Raw genomic sequence first — 16,664 nt, 5'->3', positions numbered from 1 at the left:
TGAGTCATTACACAAAGTAAAACTATTTCCCCATGGTATTTCTCCCTCCCACCCACCCCCCACCCCCACTGTTCCTCTGATATTCTTGTTAACTGCTGGAATTAGCCTACCTTGCTTGTCACCATGAAAGGTTTTCCTCCTTTCCCCCCCCTGCTGCTGGTGATGGCTTATCTTAAGTGATCACTCTCCTTACAGTGTGTATGATAAACCCATTGTTTCATGTTCTCTGTGTGTGTGTATATAAATCTCTCCTCTGCTTTTTCCACCAAATGCATCCGATGAAGTGAGCTGTAGCTCACGAAAGCTTATGCTCTAATAAATTTGTTAGTCTCTAAGGTGCCACGGGTACTCCTTTTCTTTTTGCGAGTACAAGAAAATGTGTGCTTAGCATTAGCCTGTACACAGGCCCAGAAAATAAGTCAGCAGTTAGTTATTCAAATAATTTGGGAAGGCATGCAAGGAAATTTACCTTTGGAAATAAAAATGTTGTTGTGGGAAAATGTTACAGAAGGGGAGAAGCAATTAATGATGTGGTAAAAAAATTGGTAAATTTTACCCTAAATAAAGTTCAAATGGTTCTACAAGCATATGTAGTAACTGTACACCCCAGTCTAACTATTAATATATATCCAGTGGTACCTGTAAAAATCCAATTAACAAAAAACGTGGTTATGTATTCCACTGATCATCATTCCTGGGCATATTTAAAAAAAAAACCCAACAATGGAATACCATTAACATGTTTCAGTGTGTAGCCAATAAAAAATTGGGATGTGTGTGTAAAAATCAAAATTTACAAGAAAAAGATAAATGTTTCTATGTTAAAGACAAAAAACCTTAACATTGTATGTTTAATATATTCACTACACAAAAGTCAGCTGTTGTATATGCAGGAAGGGGATGGGTTTGTGTTAAAAGTCATTGTCCAATGGTAGTAGTAAATGATAAGGAATTGTATTTTATAACTTGTTTAGTTAATAGATGTTTCTGCAACATTACAAAGATTAAAAGTTGTGATTTTGAATACTATGTACCTGTATGAATTGTAAACTACTTAAAGTTTAAACCACAGTTGTATCACAATGTAATGCCTATAATCTTAGGCACGAATAGGACCATGATAAAAAAATTTTTAATCCATCCTATGTTACATTCGCATTTACAAAATATTGCAAAGACGGGAGAACAAATACGTATTAAAGTACAACATAATAATACAGAAATCACTCATGTACTAAAAACCATTGCAAATGCAGGATATCACTCATGATGAAAAACACTATTAGGGTGGTCACCTTCTGCAACTGATATGCTAAATATCATGGTTCACCCCATTGTGGTGATCACTGGAATCCAACTGGCTTTATTAGTAAGCATAGTAGCTTTGGCTTGCTGGATGAAGAGAACTGTTCAGAAACTACAGAAAGTTACCATGCAAAATCAAATAGGGCCCTGGTTAATTGTACCCAGGAGGCAAGCCCAAGCTCAGCAGGTCTGAGTATTGGACTTCAGAAATAGTAATGACAGCTTTGGTAAAAGTGTCATTAAGTAATGGACTATAAGGATAAGGCCTTTGTCTGCAGCCATATTGTAAGGCCTAAAGCCTAAGGTCTTCGTTTGCAGCCTGATTAAAAGAGCAGCCAAGCAGCAGCCATTAGCTGAGAAGCAGGAAGTCACATCCTCACATTCCATCTAAATTTCATTAAAACAATGTAATATCGGGCTGTTAAGAAGGAGACCCCATCCTAATGGCACCCACTATCACCAGAAAAAGAAACAGATCTTAAGATGGCTAAAGAAAACTTAGTTTGATAGCATTCTGTCTGTCAAGAAATCACTTATCAATAGTAGTGATTGTGAAACCCTCATTTCTTTATTGTTTTGTCATTATGGTCTCCACTTCCCTATTGTTTACCTGTATGGTCTCTGTCTGGTTCTTTAATTGTTTCTGTCTGCTGTATAATTAATTTTGCTAGGTGTAAATTAATTAGGGTAGTGGGATATAATTGGTTAAAGAATTATGTTACAATCTGTTAGGATTGGTTAGATAGATTTCAGTAAAATGATTGGTTAAGATACAGCTAAAAAGGACTCAAATTTCACTATATAAACTGGGGTCCAAAAAGAAGTTCTTTGGGAATTAACTCCAGGACACAGCCCCAAAGATCAGAGCTGCCGGACCTCAACACGCTGCCAATGACACCATGCAGAAACTGGAGTCCCTCAGATGGACCTGATTCTGACTGGCAATCAAGAAAGGGTTAGCTGTCTTATTGGGAGTAGTGAGCACTGTATGTGTAGCGTGTACAGTCTGTTTTTGGTGATTGTTAATAAATAGAGGGTATGTAGTATATTACTGGTTTCAGAGTAGCAGCCGTGTTAGTCTGTATTCGCAAAAAGAAAAGGAGTACCCGTGGCACCTTAGAGACTAAGGTTCTTTCACTGGCAAAAGGTCCTGCAAAGCTGCAGAAGTAGTATACACCTGGAGCCTTATGTATTAGGAAAGAGTGTGGGTACTTAAAGTCACAGAATCATAGAATAGTCATAGAATCTCAGGGTTGGAAGGGACCTTAGGAGGTCATCTAGTCTAACCCCCTGCTCAAAGCAGGACCAATCCCCAATTTTTGCCCCAGATCCCTAAATGGCCTCCTTAAGGATTGAACTCACAACCCAGGGTTTAGCAGGCCAATGCTCAAACCACTGAGTTATCCCTTCCCCCCAGGTTAGTTATACCCTGAGCCCTATGAATTGGGTACAGGTGGCCCTGAGCCCTATAAATTGGGTAAAGGTAGGTGCTTTTCGCCTGGAGCCCTACGAATTGGGAAAAGGTGGGGGGTACCTAAATTAACTGGGTTATGCCTGGAGCCCTACAGACTGGGAAAAGGTGAGGTGCCCTAGTGTGTGCAGGTAACACATAGGCCCCACCCCTGCTCTGCCTCTTCCCACAAGGCCCCGGGTCCCCTTTTCAACCAGACTGTCCAGTCAAAAACTGGGCACCTGGCAACCCATTATGGCACCCAGACACTGAAGGCAAAAGCCAGACTGTCTGGGTAAAAGCCAAACAGGTGGCAAACCTAGAGTGTGTGTAATTATCATCCTCATTCTATAGATGGGTAAAAAAAATGATGCAGTGAGTCAGTAAACACAAGCATTAGACCTGGGGGTCAGGTAGTGTGCCTTGTATCTCATAGAGATAGAATCCAATTCTTCGGGGCAGCATTCAACTCTCTTACCATGAGACCGTCCTTTCTCTTCCTACTCTCCTGCCACAAGAACGTGGGGATGCCATGAATGAAAGGCAGCAGATTCCAAACTGATACAAAGAAATATTTTTTCACACAATGCAGAAATAGCATATGGGACTCACTGCCACAAGATACCACTGAGGCCAGGATCTTAGTAGGGTTCTGACCAGGACTGGCTATTTAATGGCTAAGAACAGCAGGGCTTGTAATAGAAAGGATGAAATAAATAACCAAATGCTTTGGAAGGGCTTTAAGCCTTCCCGCTTCAGCACATAGACCAAATTCTAATAACTGATGAGGTGAAGAAGAAACTTTCCCAGCGACCAGGCTATTCCATAGCTGCCACCATAGAGTTTGTTGAACCTTGCTCTGCAGCAACTTTCACTGGCCATTGTCAGAGGCAGGATACTTGAGTAGGTGGAGCCTTGGTCTGGTCTCATTTAGTCTGACAGCTCCTGTTTATGCCAAGATGCAGAGAAACTATCTCTGTGGATCTGCTATATTTATCTGTCAATTCATATTAGTGACATTTCCTAGTTGTTTCAGAGTAGCAGCCGTGTTAGTCTGTATTCGCAAAAAGAAAAGGAGTACCCGTGGCACCTTAGAGACTAACAAATTTCTTAGAGCATAAGCTTTCGTGAGCTACAGCTCACTTCATCGGATGTATTACATCCGATGAAGTGAGCTGTAGCTCACGAAAGCTTATGCTCTAATAAATTTGTTAGTCTCTAAGGTGCCACGGGTACTCCTTTTCTATTTCCTAGTTGTGTATTTTAATAAGTCTAACTAAGCACCAGTCTCCTAGAACCAAGACTCTGTGCTGAACTCCAGGATTCTCCAAAGCAGAGCAGAGAAAATCTGTCCCATCCAACATGATTAATTTATTCCCATTTGAAGAATCTGCCAGAAGTTTTTACATCTGCGTGAGATTAAAGGGATCATATCAGTGAACAGGCAAGGTCATGTTCCCATGCTCCAAAGGAAGGGAAAGTCCTATTAGCAAGGCTGATGCCTTGAGGATGGCTCTGACCCAAAGCAGTAACAATTTGGTTCAAAATCAAGAAACAATTGTGCAGAGATGTCCAAAATGTCAGCCAATGTATTATCATTATTATTAAAAACAGCAGCAGTAATAGATAATGACAATGACTGGAGTTATGTAGTCCAGGGGTTCTCAACCTTTTTCTTTCTGAGGCCCCACCAACATGCTGTAAAAACTCCATGGCCCACCTGTGCCACAACACCAGTTTTTCTACATGTAAAAGCCAGGGCCGGCGTTAGAGGGTAGCAAGTAGGACAATTGCCAGGGCCCCATGCCACAGGGGGACTCACAAAGCTACATTGCTCAGGCTTCGGCTTCAGCCCTGGGTGGCGGGGCTCCGGGGTTCAACCCCATGCAATGGGGCTTCAGCTTTCTGCCTTGGGCCCCAGTAAGTCTAATGCCAGCCCTGCTTGGTGGACCCTGTGCAAGCGGCTACTGTCCCCTCCCACCCCCAGGGCCCCAGAGCCCTGGCTTAGAACCACTGATGTAATCCACTGCCCTTAGATAAGGCATGTCTCCTCTCCTTACCTTTAGAAAGGCTGATACCACTGATCATGTTCTTTTTTTGCAGCTGGTAAAAGGTGATTTCTTGCAGACAGGCTCTCTCCAGCTCTGAGAGACTATGCAGAGGCACAGGCTGCATTCTGACTCTCTGTCCCAACATAGAAGCTTTGGTAAAATTCCCCTGAAATATAAATGAGAAAACATGAAAAGTGGAAAATCGAAACTGTTTTGCTTGGGAGAGGAGTGGTAAAAATCTGACAACTGTATAGAAACTTTCAATCCCAACTACCCCCACTTACACCAAAAAATACATCAATGATGTTCAGATTGCAAAGAGAAGCACTCAGAAGTGTGGAAGGCCAGCTGAGGTTCTGCAGCCAACCTTAACTCTGGCCTCTGGGGCACATGTATCACTACAGTACAAGCCAAGATCTCTGGGTCCTGCCAAGCTGTGCATTCCTGATTCTGAGTGCAGAGGAGGGCCAATTTAGTTCTCTTCTATATACGTTTTTATACCACAGATTGAGCACCTTCCAGCAGTGCATAAGCCATGTGACTATTCATCTCTCACATGTTGGCTCTTCTCTCATCCTGTCCCTCAAAGGAAGAAGCATATGCAGTGGATTGTCTTCTTTTTGGCAGTGTGCCATTTTATTATTAATTGCCATTATTATTCTTTATTATAGCAAAGAAACAGGTCTGCTGTAATTAAGATCAAAACCAGCTTTCTGTTCTAAATGCTCCAAAATTTGTACAGTTATCAAGTTGCCTTGAAATTTGGGATGCCTCACAGAGGGGCATGGTAAGGGCAGTGACCCAAATTTGGGAGCATTTAACCAAGGGGTTCCCAAAATACAGCACCAAGGAAAAACCTTTTTTTAATAAATGTTGACAGATTCTGGTAGCCTTTTTTGCTCACAGACAGTGATCAAACCAGGGTTCAGATCTTCACACCAGGGTCTCCATTGCTCAAGGGTTACCCCACCAGAGTGCCTGGCAATCACCAGATTAAAAGACGAAAAGGAGTACTTGTGGCACTTTAGAGACTAACCAATTTATTAGAGCATAAGCTTTCGTGAGCTACAGCTCACTTCATCGGATGCAAGTGAGCTGTAGCTCACGAAAGCTTATGCTCTAATAAATTTGTTAGTCTCTAAGATGCCACAATTACTCCTTTTCTTTTTGCGAATACAGACTAACACGGCTGCTACTCTGAAACCAGATTTAAAGAGTTTGCTTCTCCACTTAGATACTTGGGAAGGCTCATTTGCCTATTCGCATGCCTAACAGATTATGCTGAGCACGAGCAGAGAGAGAGACTAACCATCTGGAAAACTACTTCTACATAACAGGAGCTATATTCGGCTCATTGACTCTGAGCACTGGCACTGTAAATTCAAATCCAGTTTGGGCAGAATTCTGAAGTAAAAGGGTAACCATATTGCTCCAATCTGCCTCCACCAAAGTTTTTTTTAATTATTATTTTGGGGAAGTGTAATCTGAATACTGCAGAATATTCAGAAAACATTAAAACTGTTTTGAAAACAAACTACATAAGCAAATGCTCCCTGGATGGGGAAGGTGATCAGGGATGCAAGAATAGGTGGGAATAGGGGAAGAATGGTTTGGGTCTGTCTCTCATTCAGGGGTTAAATCCAGACTAATGAGGGATTGTGCACTGCCTGCCCTGAAACCTGGGGTGCCTCACAGTGCTTTGCTGCTGTAGCTCCCAACCTGGGCCACTCACAAACAGCCTGACAACATGCAGGTCACATCCTGAGTGTCTGTGAATAGCCACAGCCCTGGTCCAGCAACTCGGACCCCAGCAGCCTATCAACAATATACCAGTCACACTCTGCCTTCCACCAGCCTTGATTACCCCTTGCAGGGTGACCCCAATGCACTCCCAGTCCTGAATTTCCCCCCAAAACAGGTGTCCTGTATTGTCCAGCCCTCTCCTGGAGAGTTTAGATATTTTAGGTCCATTGCCCCTGTAAGGGACGAATATACAAGAGTCTGCTACTTTAAATGGAGTTACCCAAACAATTCACAACGCTGGATTAGTTTTGATCAAGGAATAAAACAAGGTTATTGAACAACAAAAACACAGATTTTAAGTGAGTACAAGTGTAAGGCATTAAAGTCAGAAACGGTCACAAAAGAAATAAAGATAAATGCTTTCTAGTAATTAAATTTAACGAACTAGACTTGGTTCAAAGTAAAATTCTTACCACATATTCCCAGCAACATAGCTGACCAAATTCTTAAATCAGGATCTGCCCACAAAGGGCTGTTTCCTTTGTCTTCTCAGGTGAAAGAGTGAGCAAGAGAGAGAGAGAGAAAATACCAAGGGTGTTTTGCCCCTCACTTTTATAATCCAGGCCCCTTTGAAATGCATTTTCCTGAGGTTTTCCCCTACATAAAGTTCCTTCCTATGGCATCTCCTGGTTAAAGAGGTTCCATGCTGCTGTTTGCTAAAATACACCTCAATATTTTCCTGCCCCATTCCTTGCCAAAGAATGGCTACTGGATAGGTAATTGCCAATGAACATTGCTGACACCTGGCTAGAGATTATTACAATGATGTGTAAGGTGTGAATACATGGGTGTATTCGATCACAGTCTGCAGTGAGGGAGTGGGTATTATGAGGAGGTGGATAATGGGAATGTGTGGTAAGGGTAGGAAGAGGGGTTGGGGGCTCAGGGAGGGGAAAGGGGAGAACATGGGAGGAGTTGGTGAATTTGAGGTAGCAGATGAAGATGGGGGTTTAGGAGTGGGGGTCTGATAAGCCCTGAATTCGCCCCTTACATGTGTGTGCTGGGCTCAGGGGGAGTCCTATCCTTCTGCAGGGATCTGAGCCATCCTCCACCCATTGTGTGCTCTGGGATCTGGGGGACCCTGCTTCTCTTGTCTCAGCCTCTCTCCCTGCCCCTCCATGTGAGCTGGGATCTGGGGTTCAGGGAATGAAGGTAACCAATTTAAACACCTGAAATCCAGAAAATGAATAGTTAAGATACACATCCCCCTGTGTGGGATGGGAGAGGGCAGGTTGGGGGCAGGGGCTAGGGGTATGGCTGGGGAAGTGTGGTGGAAACAGAGGCAGGAGTGCCAGCTGGAGATGGGTAATGGGATTGAGGGGCCCAGCATGCAGCTCCGGCTACATACCCACAGTAGGGTGCAGGTCTCCAGTGAGCTGCTGCCTGCGATACTGTATGCAGCAGCACATGGCAGGAGACAGCACAGAGCAACTTCTTACCTGGTAATGGGTTGTGCAGGGCCAGCCAATGGCTTAGACCTGGTCTACACTATGAGTTTAGGTCGAATTTAGCAGCATTATATCGATTTAACCCTGCATCCGTCCACACTACAAAGCCCTTTTTTTCCGACTTAAAGGGCTCTTAAAATCCATTTCTTTACTCCACCCCTGATGAGGGGATTAGCACTGAAATCGGCCTTGCTGGGTCGAATTTTGGGTACTATGGATGCAATTCAACGGTACTGGCCTCCAGGAGCTATCCCAGGGTGCTCAGTTGTGACCGCTCTGGACATCGCTCTCAACTCAGATCCAATGGCCAGGTATACAGGAAAAGACCCGTGAACTTTTGAATCTCATTTCCTGTTTAGTCAGCGAGGCAAGCTCACCTGCACAGGTCACCATGCATAGCTCATCATCACAGGAGACCATGCAGTCCCAGAATCGCCGAAGAGCTCCAGCATGGACCATACAGGAGGTACAGGATCTGATCGCTGTATGGGGAGGCGAATCCGTGCTGGCAGAACTCGGTTCGAAAAAATGAAATTCCAAAATATTTGAAAAAATCTCCCATGGCATAAAGGACAGAGGCTATAACAGGGACTCGCAGCAGTGCCGCATGAAAATTAAGGAGCTCAGGCAAGCCTACCAAAAAAACAGAGAGGCAAACGGCCACTTCGGTTCAGAGCCCCAGACATGCCGCTTCTATGATGAGCTGCATGCCATTCTAGGGGGGTGCAGCCACCACTACCCCAGCCCTGTGCTTTGACTCCGTTCAAGGAGTGGGAGGCAACACGGAAGTGGGTTTTGGGGGCGAGGAAGATGATGATGATGATGAGGAGGTTGTAGATAGCTCACAGCAAGGAAGCGGAGAAACCGGTTTCCCCAACAGCCAAGATCTGTTTATCACCCTGGACCTGGACCCAGTACCCCCCGAACCCACCCAAGGCGGGCTCCCAGACCCTGAAGGCGGAGAAGGGACCTCTGGTGAGTGTACCTTTGTAAATATTATACATGGTTTAAAAGCAAGCATGTTTAATGGCATTCGCAGCCAGTACAGCTACTGGAAAAGTCTGTTAACGTGTCTGGGGATTGAGCAGAAATCCTCCAGGGACATCTCCATAAAGCTCTCCTGTATGTACTCCCAATACAGTATAGCTACTGGAAAAGTCTGTTAACCTGTCTGGGGATGGAGCGGAAATCCATCAGGGACATCTCCATAAAGCTCTCCTGGATGTACTCCCAAAGCCTTTGCAAAAGGTTTCTGGGGAGGGCAGCCTTATTCCGTCCTTCATGGTAGGACACTTTACCATGCCAGGCCAGTAGCATGTAGTCAGGAATCATTGCAGAACAAAGCACTGCAGCGTATGGTCCTTTGCTGGCATTCAAACAACATCCGTTCTTTATCTCTCTGTGTTACTCTCAGGAGAGTGATATCATTCATGGTCACCGGGTTGAAATAGGGTGGTTTTAGTAAGCAGACATTCAGAGGTGGCCATTCCTGCTGGGCTGTTTGCCTCTGGCTGAACAGAAATCTTCCCTGCACATGGTGGGGGGAGGGGTGAAGCATGGGTGTGGGGGGGGAATTGGGTGTGGGGGGGGAGGAGTTAGTTGGGTTTCTGCTCCCAAAAACCGCAGCCCCTCCTTTTAAATGGCCAACCCATTTTAAAGGGCCAACCCAATGGGTGCTTGCTATGGGAAATGAGGGCGCTGCTGTTTGAAACCATTTTCACAGGTTATGAAGTTTAAAGAAGTCAAAAGACTGTGGCTTATCATGACTGCCTGCAAGCAGAATTCTGCTGCCCGGCCCTGCGTGAGTGATCTCTCACACCAAACCCGCATACTCTCAATAAGAGGCAAAATGCGACCTTGTAATGAAGGCACATGTGCTATGTAATGTTAACAGCAAGGTTTACCGTGAAAAAGTGTACCCATTGTTCTCTAAAATGTGTCTTTTTAACTACCACTCCCTTTTTTTTCCCTCCACCAGCCGCATATGTTTCTCCTTCCAAGAGGCTAGCGAAGATTAGAAGGCGAAAAAAATGCACTCGTGATGAAATGTTCTCTGACCTCATGCTGTCCTCCCACACTGACAGAGCACAGCCAAATACCTGGAGGCAGACAATCTCAGAGTGCAGGAAAACACAATATGACCGTGAGGAGAGGTGGTGGACTGAAGATGGTAGGTGGCGTCAGCTTGCTGAAAGAAGGCAGGAGTCAACGCTCAGGCTGCTGTAGGATCAAACTCATATGCTCCAGCGTATGGTTGAGCTGCAGGAAAGGCAGCAGGAGCACAGACCGTCGCTACAGTCCCTGTGTAAGGTTGCCCAACAGCACCTACTCCCCAAGTTCCATAGCCTCCTCACCCAGATGGCCAACAACGCGGTGGGGGGGCCTCTGGCCACCCAGCCACTCCACCCCAGAGGATTGCCCTAGCAAAAGAAGGCTGTCATTCAATAAGTTTTGAAGTGCATTGTGGCCTTGTCCTTCCCTCCTCCACCACCTCACCCGGTGCTTCCCTCCTCCATCACCCCTCCCAGGCTACCTTGGCAGTTATCCCCCTATTTGTGTGATAGATAAATAAATAAAGAATGCACGAATGTGAAGCAACAATGACTTTATTGCCTCTGCAAGCAGAGATCAAAGGGGGGATGGGAGTGTGCTTAGCTTACAGGAAAGTAGAGTGAAACCGGGGCAGGGGCTTTCCATCAAGGAGAAACAAACAGAACTTTCACACTGTAGCCTGGTCAGCCATGAAACTGGTTTTCAAAGCTTCTCTGATGCACACTGCACGCTACTGTACTCTTCTAACTGCCCTAGTGTCTGGCTGCGCATAATCAGCAGTCAGGCGATTTGCCTCAACCTCCCACCCCGCCATAAACATCTTCCCCTTACTCTCACAGATATTGTGGAGCTCAAAGCAAGCAGTAATAACAATGGGAATATTGGTTTCTCTGAGGTCTAACCGAGTCAGTAAACGGCGCCAGCACACTTTTAAATGCCCAAATGCACACTCTACCACCATTCTGCACTTGCTCAGCCTATAGTTGAACAGCTCCTGACTACTGTCCAGGGTGCCTGTGTATGTATGACTTCATGAGCCATGGCATTAAGGGGTAGGCTGGGTCCCCAAGGATAACTATAGGCATTTCAATATCCCCAGTGGTTATTTTCTGGTCTGGAAAGTAAGTCCCTTGCTGCAGCTGTTCATACAGACCAGAGTTCCTGAAGATGCGAACGTCATATACCTTTCCCGGCCATCCCACGTTGATGTTGGTGAAATGTCCCTTGTGATCCACCAGTGCTTGCAGCACCATTGAAAAGTACCCCTTTCAGTTTATGTACTGGCTGCCTTGGTGCTCTGGTGCCAAGATAGGGATATGTGTTCCGTCTATCGCCCCACCACAGTTAGGGAATCTCATTGCAGCAAAGCCATCCACTATGACCTGCACATTTCCCAGAGTCACTACCCTTGATAGCAGCAGGTCAGTGATAGTGTTGGCTACTTGGATCACAGCAGCCCCCACAGTAGATTTGTCCACTCCAAATTGATTCCCGACTGACCGGTAGCTGTCTGGTGTTGCAAGATTCCACAGGGCTATCGCCACTCGCTTGTGAACTGTGAGGGCTGCTCTCATCTTGGTATTCTCGCACTTCAGGGCAGGGGAAAGCAAGTCACAAAGTTCCATGAAAGTGCCCTTATGCATGCAAAAGTTTCGCAGCCACTGGGAATCATCCCAAACCTGCAACACTATGCAGTCTCACCACTCTGTGCTTGTTTCCCAGGACCAGAATTGTTCCACGCCATGAACCTGCCCAATTGACACCATGATGGCCAAATTGCCGGGGCCCGTACTTTGAGAGAAGTCTGTGTCCATGTCCTCATCACTCTCGTCACCACGCTGCAGTCACCTCCTCCTCGCCTGGTTTCACTTTTCTTGCAGGTTATGGTTCTGCATATCCTGCTGGATAACACGCGCGGTGTTTATAGCGCTCATAATTGCCCCGGTGATCTGAGCGGGCTCCATGTTCCCAGTGCTATGGCATCTGCGCTGAAAAAAGGCGTGAAATGATTGTCTGCCGTTGCTCTGACGGAGGGAAGGGTGACTGACAACATGGCTTACAGGGTTGTCTTACAGGGAATTAAAATCAACAAAGGGGGTGGCTTTGCATCAAGGAGAAACAGAATGGCCCCCTCAAGGATACAACTCAAAACCCTAGGTTTAGCGGTCGTTGATTTCACGGAGGAAAGGAGGGGAAAATTAATACAAAACAAATCTGGTCTATTTCTTGTTTTGATCCACTTCATCTATGCATAATAAATCTATTGAATGAATAAATAAATCTATTCATTTATGCATCTTGCTGGCAGCAGACAGTGCAGTACGACTGCTGGCCATTGTCATCTCCTGCGTGCTCGGCAGAAGACAGCGCACTATGACTGTTGGCCATTGTTGTCTCCTGGCTGCTCATTAGAAGATGGTGCAGTAGGACTGCCGGCAGAACTGAGTTGCCATGAGATGAAACTTAAAAGGGAAATGACCTGGCTTAATCACTCCTATGTTTGCCCAGGTGCCCCTGACTAACCTCACCGAGGTCGGCTAAAAGAGCACCATGGAGTACAGCGATGATGGCTACCAGTCATACTGCACTGTCTGTTGCCAAAAGGCAATGAGCTGCTGCTGCGTAGCAATGCAGTACTGTGTCTGCCAGCACCCAGGAGACATATGAGCTGAGCGGGCTCCATACTTGCCGTGGTATGGCGTCTGCACAGGTAACCCAGGAAAAAAGGCGCGAAACAATTGTCTGCCGTCGCTTTCACAGAGGGAGGGAGGGAAGGGGGTGCCTGACGATATGTACCCAGAACCACCAGTGGCAATGTTTTTGCCCCATCAGGCACTGGGATTTCTACCCAGAATTCAAATGGGCGGCGGAGACTACAGGAACTGTGGGATAGCTATCCACAGTGCAACACTCCGGAAGTCGATGGTTGCCTCGGTACTGTGGACACACTCCACCAACTAAATGCCAACTAAATGCACTTAGAGTATTTGTGTGGGGACACACACAATCGACTGTATAAAAACGCTTTCTACAAAACCGACTTCTATAAATTCGACCTAATTTCGTAGTGTAGACATAGCCTTAGTGGGACAGGAATGGGAGGAGGTGGCAGAAGTATTGGAGGTGAATGATGGGCAGAGGGTGGAGAAGGAGACACACCAGCCTGCTCTCACCTGCTGATGGTTACTGTAACAACCTGTAATAAGGTTTTGTGTCAGACGATGGATGAGATTTCTCTCATCGGCCCTGTTAGCAACTATACCCTGAAACATTTCAAAGCACAGCCAATATCCCCATTCCACTGTAACTAAACCACAGGATGAGGGAGCAGGCTCTGAGCGGCGCTTACCTCAAGCGGCTCCCGGTAGCAGCAGCATGTCCCTTCTCCGGCTCTTACACAGAAGCGCAGCCAGGCAGCTCTGCACGCTGCCCCATCCACAGGCACCACCCCTGCAGTCCCATTGGAATGCCGGAGGGTGACAATCAATGAGTTATCTTAAGTACCTATACACAAATGCAAGAAGCCTGGGAAACAAGCAGGGAGAACTGGAAGTCCTGGCACAGTCAAGGAATTATAATGTGATTGGAATAACAGAGACTTGGTGAGATAACTCACATGACTGGAGTACTGTCATGGATGGATATAAACTGTTCAGGAAGGACAGGTAGGGCAGAAAAGGTGGGGGAGTTGCATTCTATGTAAGAGAGCAGTATGACCGCTCAGAGCTCCGGTATGAAACTGCAGAAAAACCTGAGAGTCTCTGGATTAAGTATAGAAGTGTGAGCAACAAGGGTGATGCTGTGGTGGGACTCTGTTATAGACCACCGGACCAAGGGGATGAGGTGGACGAGGCTTTCTTCTGGCAACTAACAGAAGTTACTAGATCGCAGGCCCTGGTTCTCATAGGAGACTTCAATCACCCTGATATCTGCTGGAAGAGCAATACAGCGGTGCACAGACAATCCAGGAAATTTTTGGAACTTGTAGGGGACAATTTCCTGGTGCAAGTGCTGGAGGAACAAACTAGGGGCAGAGCTCTTTTTGACCTGCTGCTCACAAACCAGGAAGAATTAGTAGGGAAAGCAAAAGTGGATGGGAACCTGGGAGGCAGTGACCATGAGATGGTCGAGTTCAGGATCCTGACACAAGGAAGACAAGACAGCAGCAGAATACAGACCCTGGACTTCAGAAAAGCAGACTTTGACTCCCTCAGGGAACTGATGGGCAGGATCCTCTGGGAGAATAACATGAGGGGGAAAGGAGTCCAGGAGAGCTGGCTGTATTTTAAAGAATCCTTATTGAGGTTACAGGGACAAACCATCCCAATGTGTAGAAAGAATAGTAAAAATGGCAACAAGCTTGGCTTAACAGTGAAATCCTTGCTGATTTTCAACACAAAAAAGAAGCTTACAAGAAGTGGAAGATTGGACAAGTGACCAGGGAGGAGTATAAAAATATTGCTCAGGCATGCAGGAGTGAAATCAGGAAGGCCAAATACCACTTGGAGTTGTAGCTAGCAAGAGATGTTAAGAGTAACAAGAAGAGTCTCTTCAGGTATGTTAGCAACAAGAAGAAAGTCAAGGAAAGCATGGGCCCCTTACTGAATGAAGGAGGCAACCTAGTGACAGAGGATGTGGAAAAAGTTAATGTACTCTATGCTTTTTTTGCCTCTGTCTTCACGAACAAGGTCAGCTCCCAGACTACTGCGCTGGGCAGCACAGCATGGGGAGGAGGTGACCAGCCCTCTGTGGAGAAAAAAGTGGTTTGGGACTATTTAGAAAAGCTGGACGAGCACAAGTCCATGGGGCCGGATGCGCTACATCCAAGAGTGCTAAAGGAGTTGGCAGATGTGATTGCAGAGCCATTGGCCATTATCTTAGAAAACTCATGGCGAGCGGGGGAGGTCCCAAATGACTGAAAAAAGGCTAATATAGTGCCCATCTTTAAAAAAGGGAAGAAGGAGAATCCTGGGAACTACAGGCCAGTCAGCCTCACCTCAGTCCCTGGAAAAATCATGGAGCAGGTCTTTAAGGAATCCATTTTGAAGCACTTGAAGGAGAGGAAGGTGATCAGGAGCAGTCAACATGGATTCACTAAGGACAAGTAATGCCTGACCAACCTGATTGCCTTCTATGACGAGATAACTGGCTCTGTGGATGAGGGGAAAGCAGTGGACATGTTATTCCTTGACTTTAGCAAAGCTTTTGACACAATCTCCCACAGTATTCTTGCCAGCAAGTTAAAGAAATATGGGCTGGATGAATGGACTATAAGGTGGATAGAAAGCTGCCTAGATCGTCAGGCTCAACGGGTAGTGATCAATGGTTCTATGTCTAGTTAGCAGCCGGTATCAAGCAGAGTGCCCCAAGGGTCAGTTTTGTTCTATATCTTCATTAATGATCTGGAGGATGGCGTGGATTGCACCCTCAGCAAGTTTGCAGATGACACTAAACTGGGAGGAGAGGTAGATACGCTGGAGGATAGGGATAGGATACTGAGGCACCTCGACAAATTAGAGGATTGGACAAAAAGAAAACTGATGAGGTTCAACAAGGACAAGTGCAGAGTCCTGCACTTAGGATGGAAGAATCCCATGCACCACTACAGACTAGGGACCGAATGGCTAGGCAGCAGTTCTGCAGAAAAGGACATAGGGGTTACAGTGGATGAGAAGCTGGATATGAGTCAACAGTGTGCCATTGTTGCCAAGAAGGCTAATGGTATTTTGGGATGTATAAGTAGGGGCATTGCCAGCAGATCGAGCGACGTTCTCCTCTATTGGACATTGGTGAGGCCTCATCTGGAATACTGTGTCCAGTTTTGGGCCCCATACTACAAGAAGGATGTAAAAAAATTGGAAAGCATCCAGCGAAGGGCAACAAAAATTATTAGGGGACTGGAACACATGACTTATGAGGAGAGGCTGAGGGAACTGGGATTGTTTAGTCTGCAGAAGAGAAGAATGAGAGGGGATTTGATAGCTGCTTTCAACTTCCTGAAAGGGGGTTCCAAAGAGAATGGATCTAGACTGTTCTCAGTGGTACCAGATGACACAAGGAGTAATGGTTTCAAGTTGCAGTGGGGGAAGTTTAGGTTGGATATTAGTAAAAACTTTTTCACTAGGAGGGTGGTGAAGCACTGGAATGCATTACCTAGGGAGATGGTGGAATCTCCTTCCTTAGAGGTTTTTACGGTCAGGCTTGACAAAGCCCTGGCTGGGATGATTTAGTTGGGGATTGGTCCTGCTTTGAGCAGAGGGTTGGACTAGATGACCTCCTAAGGTCCCTTCCAACCCTGATATTCTATGATTCTATGATATTCTAGGGGGCCATTGGCGCGTGTAGGAGACGGAGTGGGGCCATACCACGGCTTCCAGGAGCCGTGCGGTGCTGCTTCCAGGAGCCACATAGAATCACAGAATATCAGGGTTGGAAGGGACCTCAGGAGATCGTCTAGTCCAACCCCCTGCTCAAAGCAGAACCAATCTCCAATTTTTGCCCTAGATCCCTAAATGGCACCCTCAAGGATTGAACTCACAACCCTGGGTTTAGCAG

The 16,664-nt window shown here is 46.1% G+C and overlaps 1 protein-coding gene across 4 annotated transcripts in view; it reads right to left on the bottom strand.

Moving 5' to 3' along the window:
• ARHGAP36 (Rho GTPase activating protein 36) overlaps positions 1-16,664 on the bottom strand; it is a 78,769-nt gene that overhangs the window by 49,196 nt on the left and 12,909 nt on the right. For all 4 annotated transcript variants that reach the window (XM_038416442.2, XM_038416438.2, XM_038416441.2 and 1 more), the window contains exon 2: positions 4,816-4,972. In XM_038416442.2, coding sequence (XP_038272370.1) covers positions 4,816-4,951 — 136 coding nt within the window. In that variant the 5' untranslated portion in view covers positions 4,952-4,972. The remainder of the gene's footprint in view (positions 1-4,815; positions 4,973-16,664) is intronic.

Source organism: Dermochelys coriacea, chromosome 9 (genome assembly GCF_009764565.3).
Source record: "Dermochelys coriacea isolate rDerCor1 chromosome 9, rDerCor1.pri.v4, whole genome shotgun sequence".
Lineage (NCBI taxonomy): Eukaryota > Metazoa > Chordata > Testudines > Dermochelyidae > Dermochelys > Dermochelys coriacea.
Note: the sequence above shows the minus strand (reverse complement) of the source record. Positions and strands in the feature narration are given on the sequence as shown.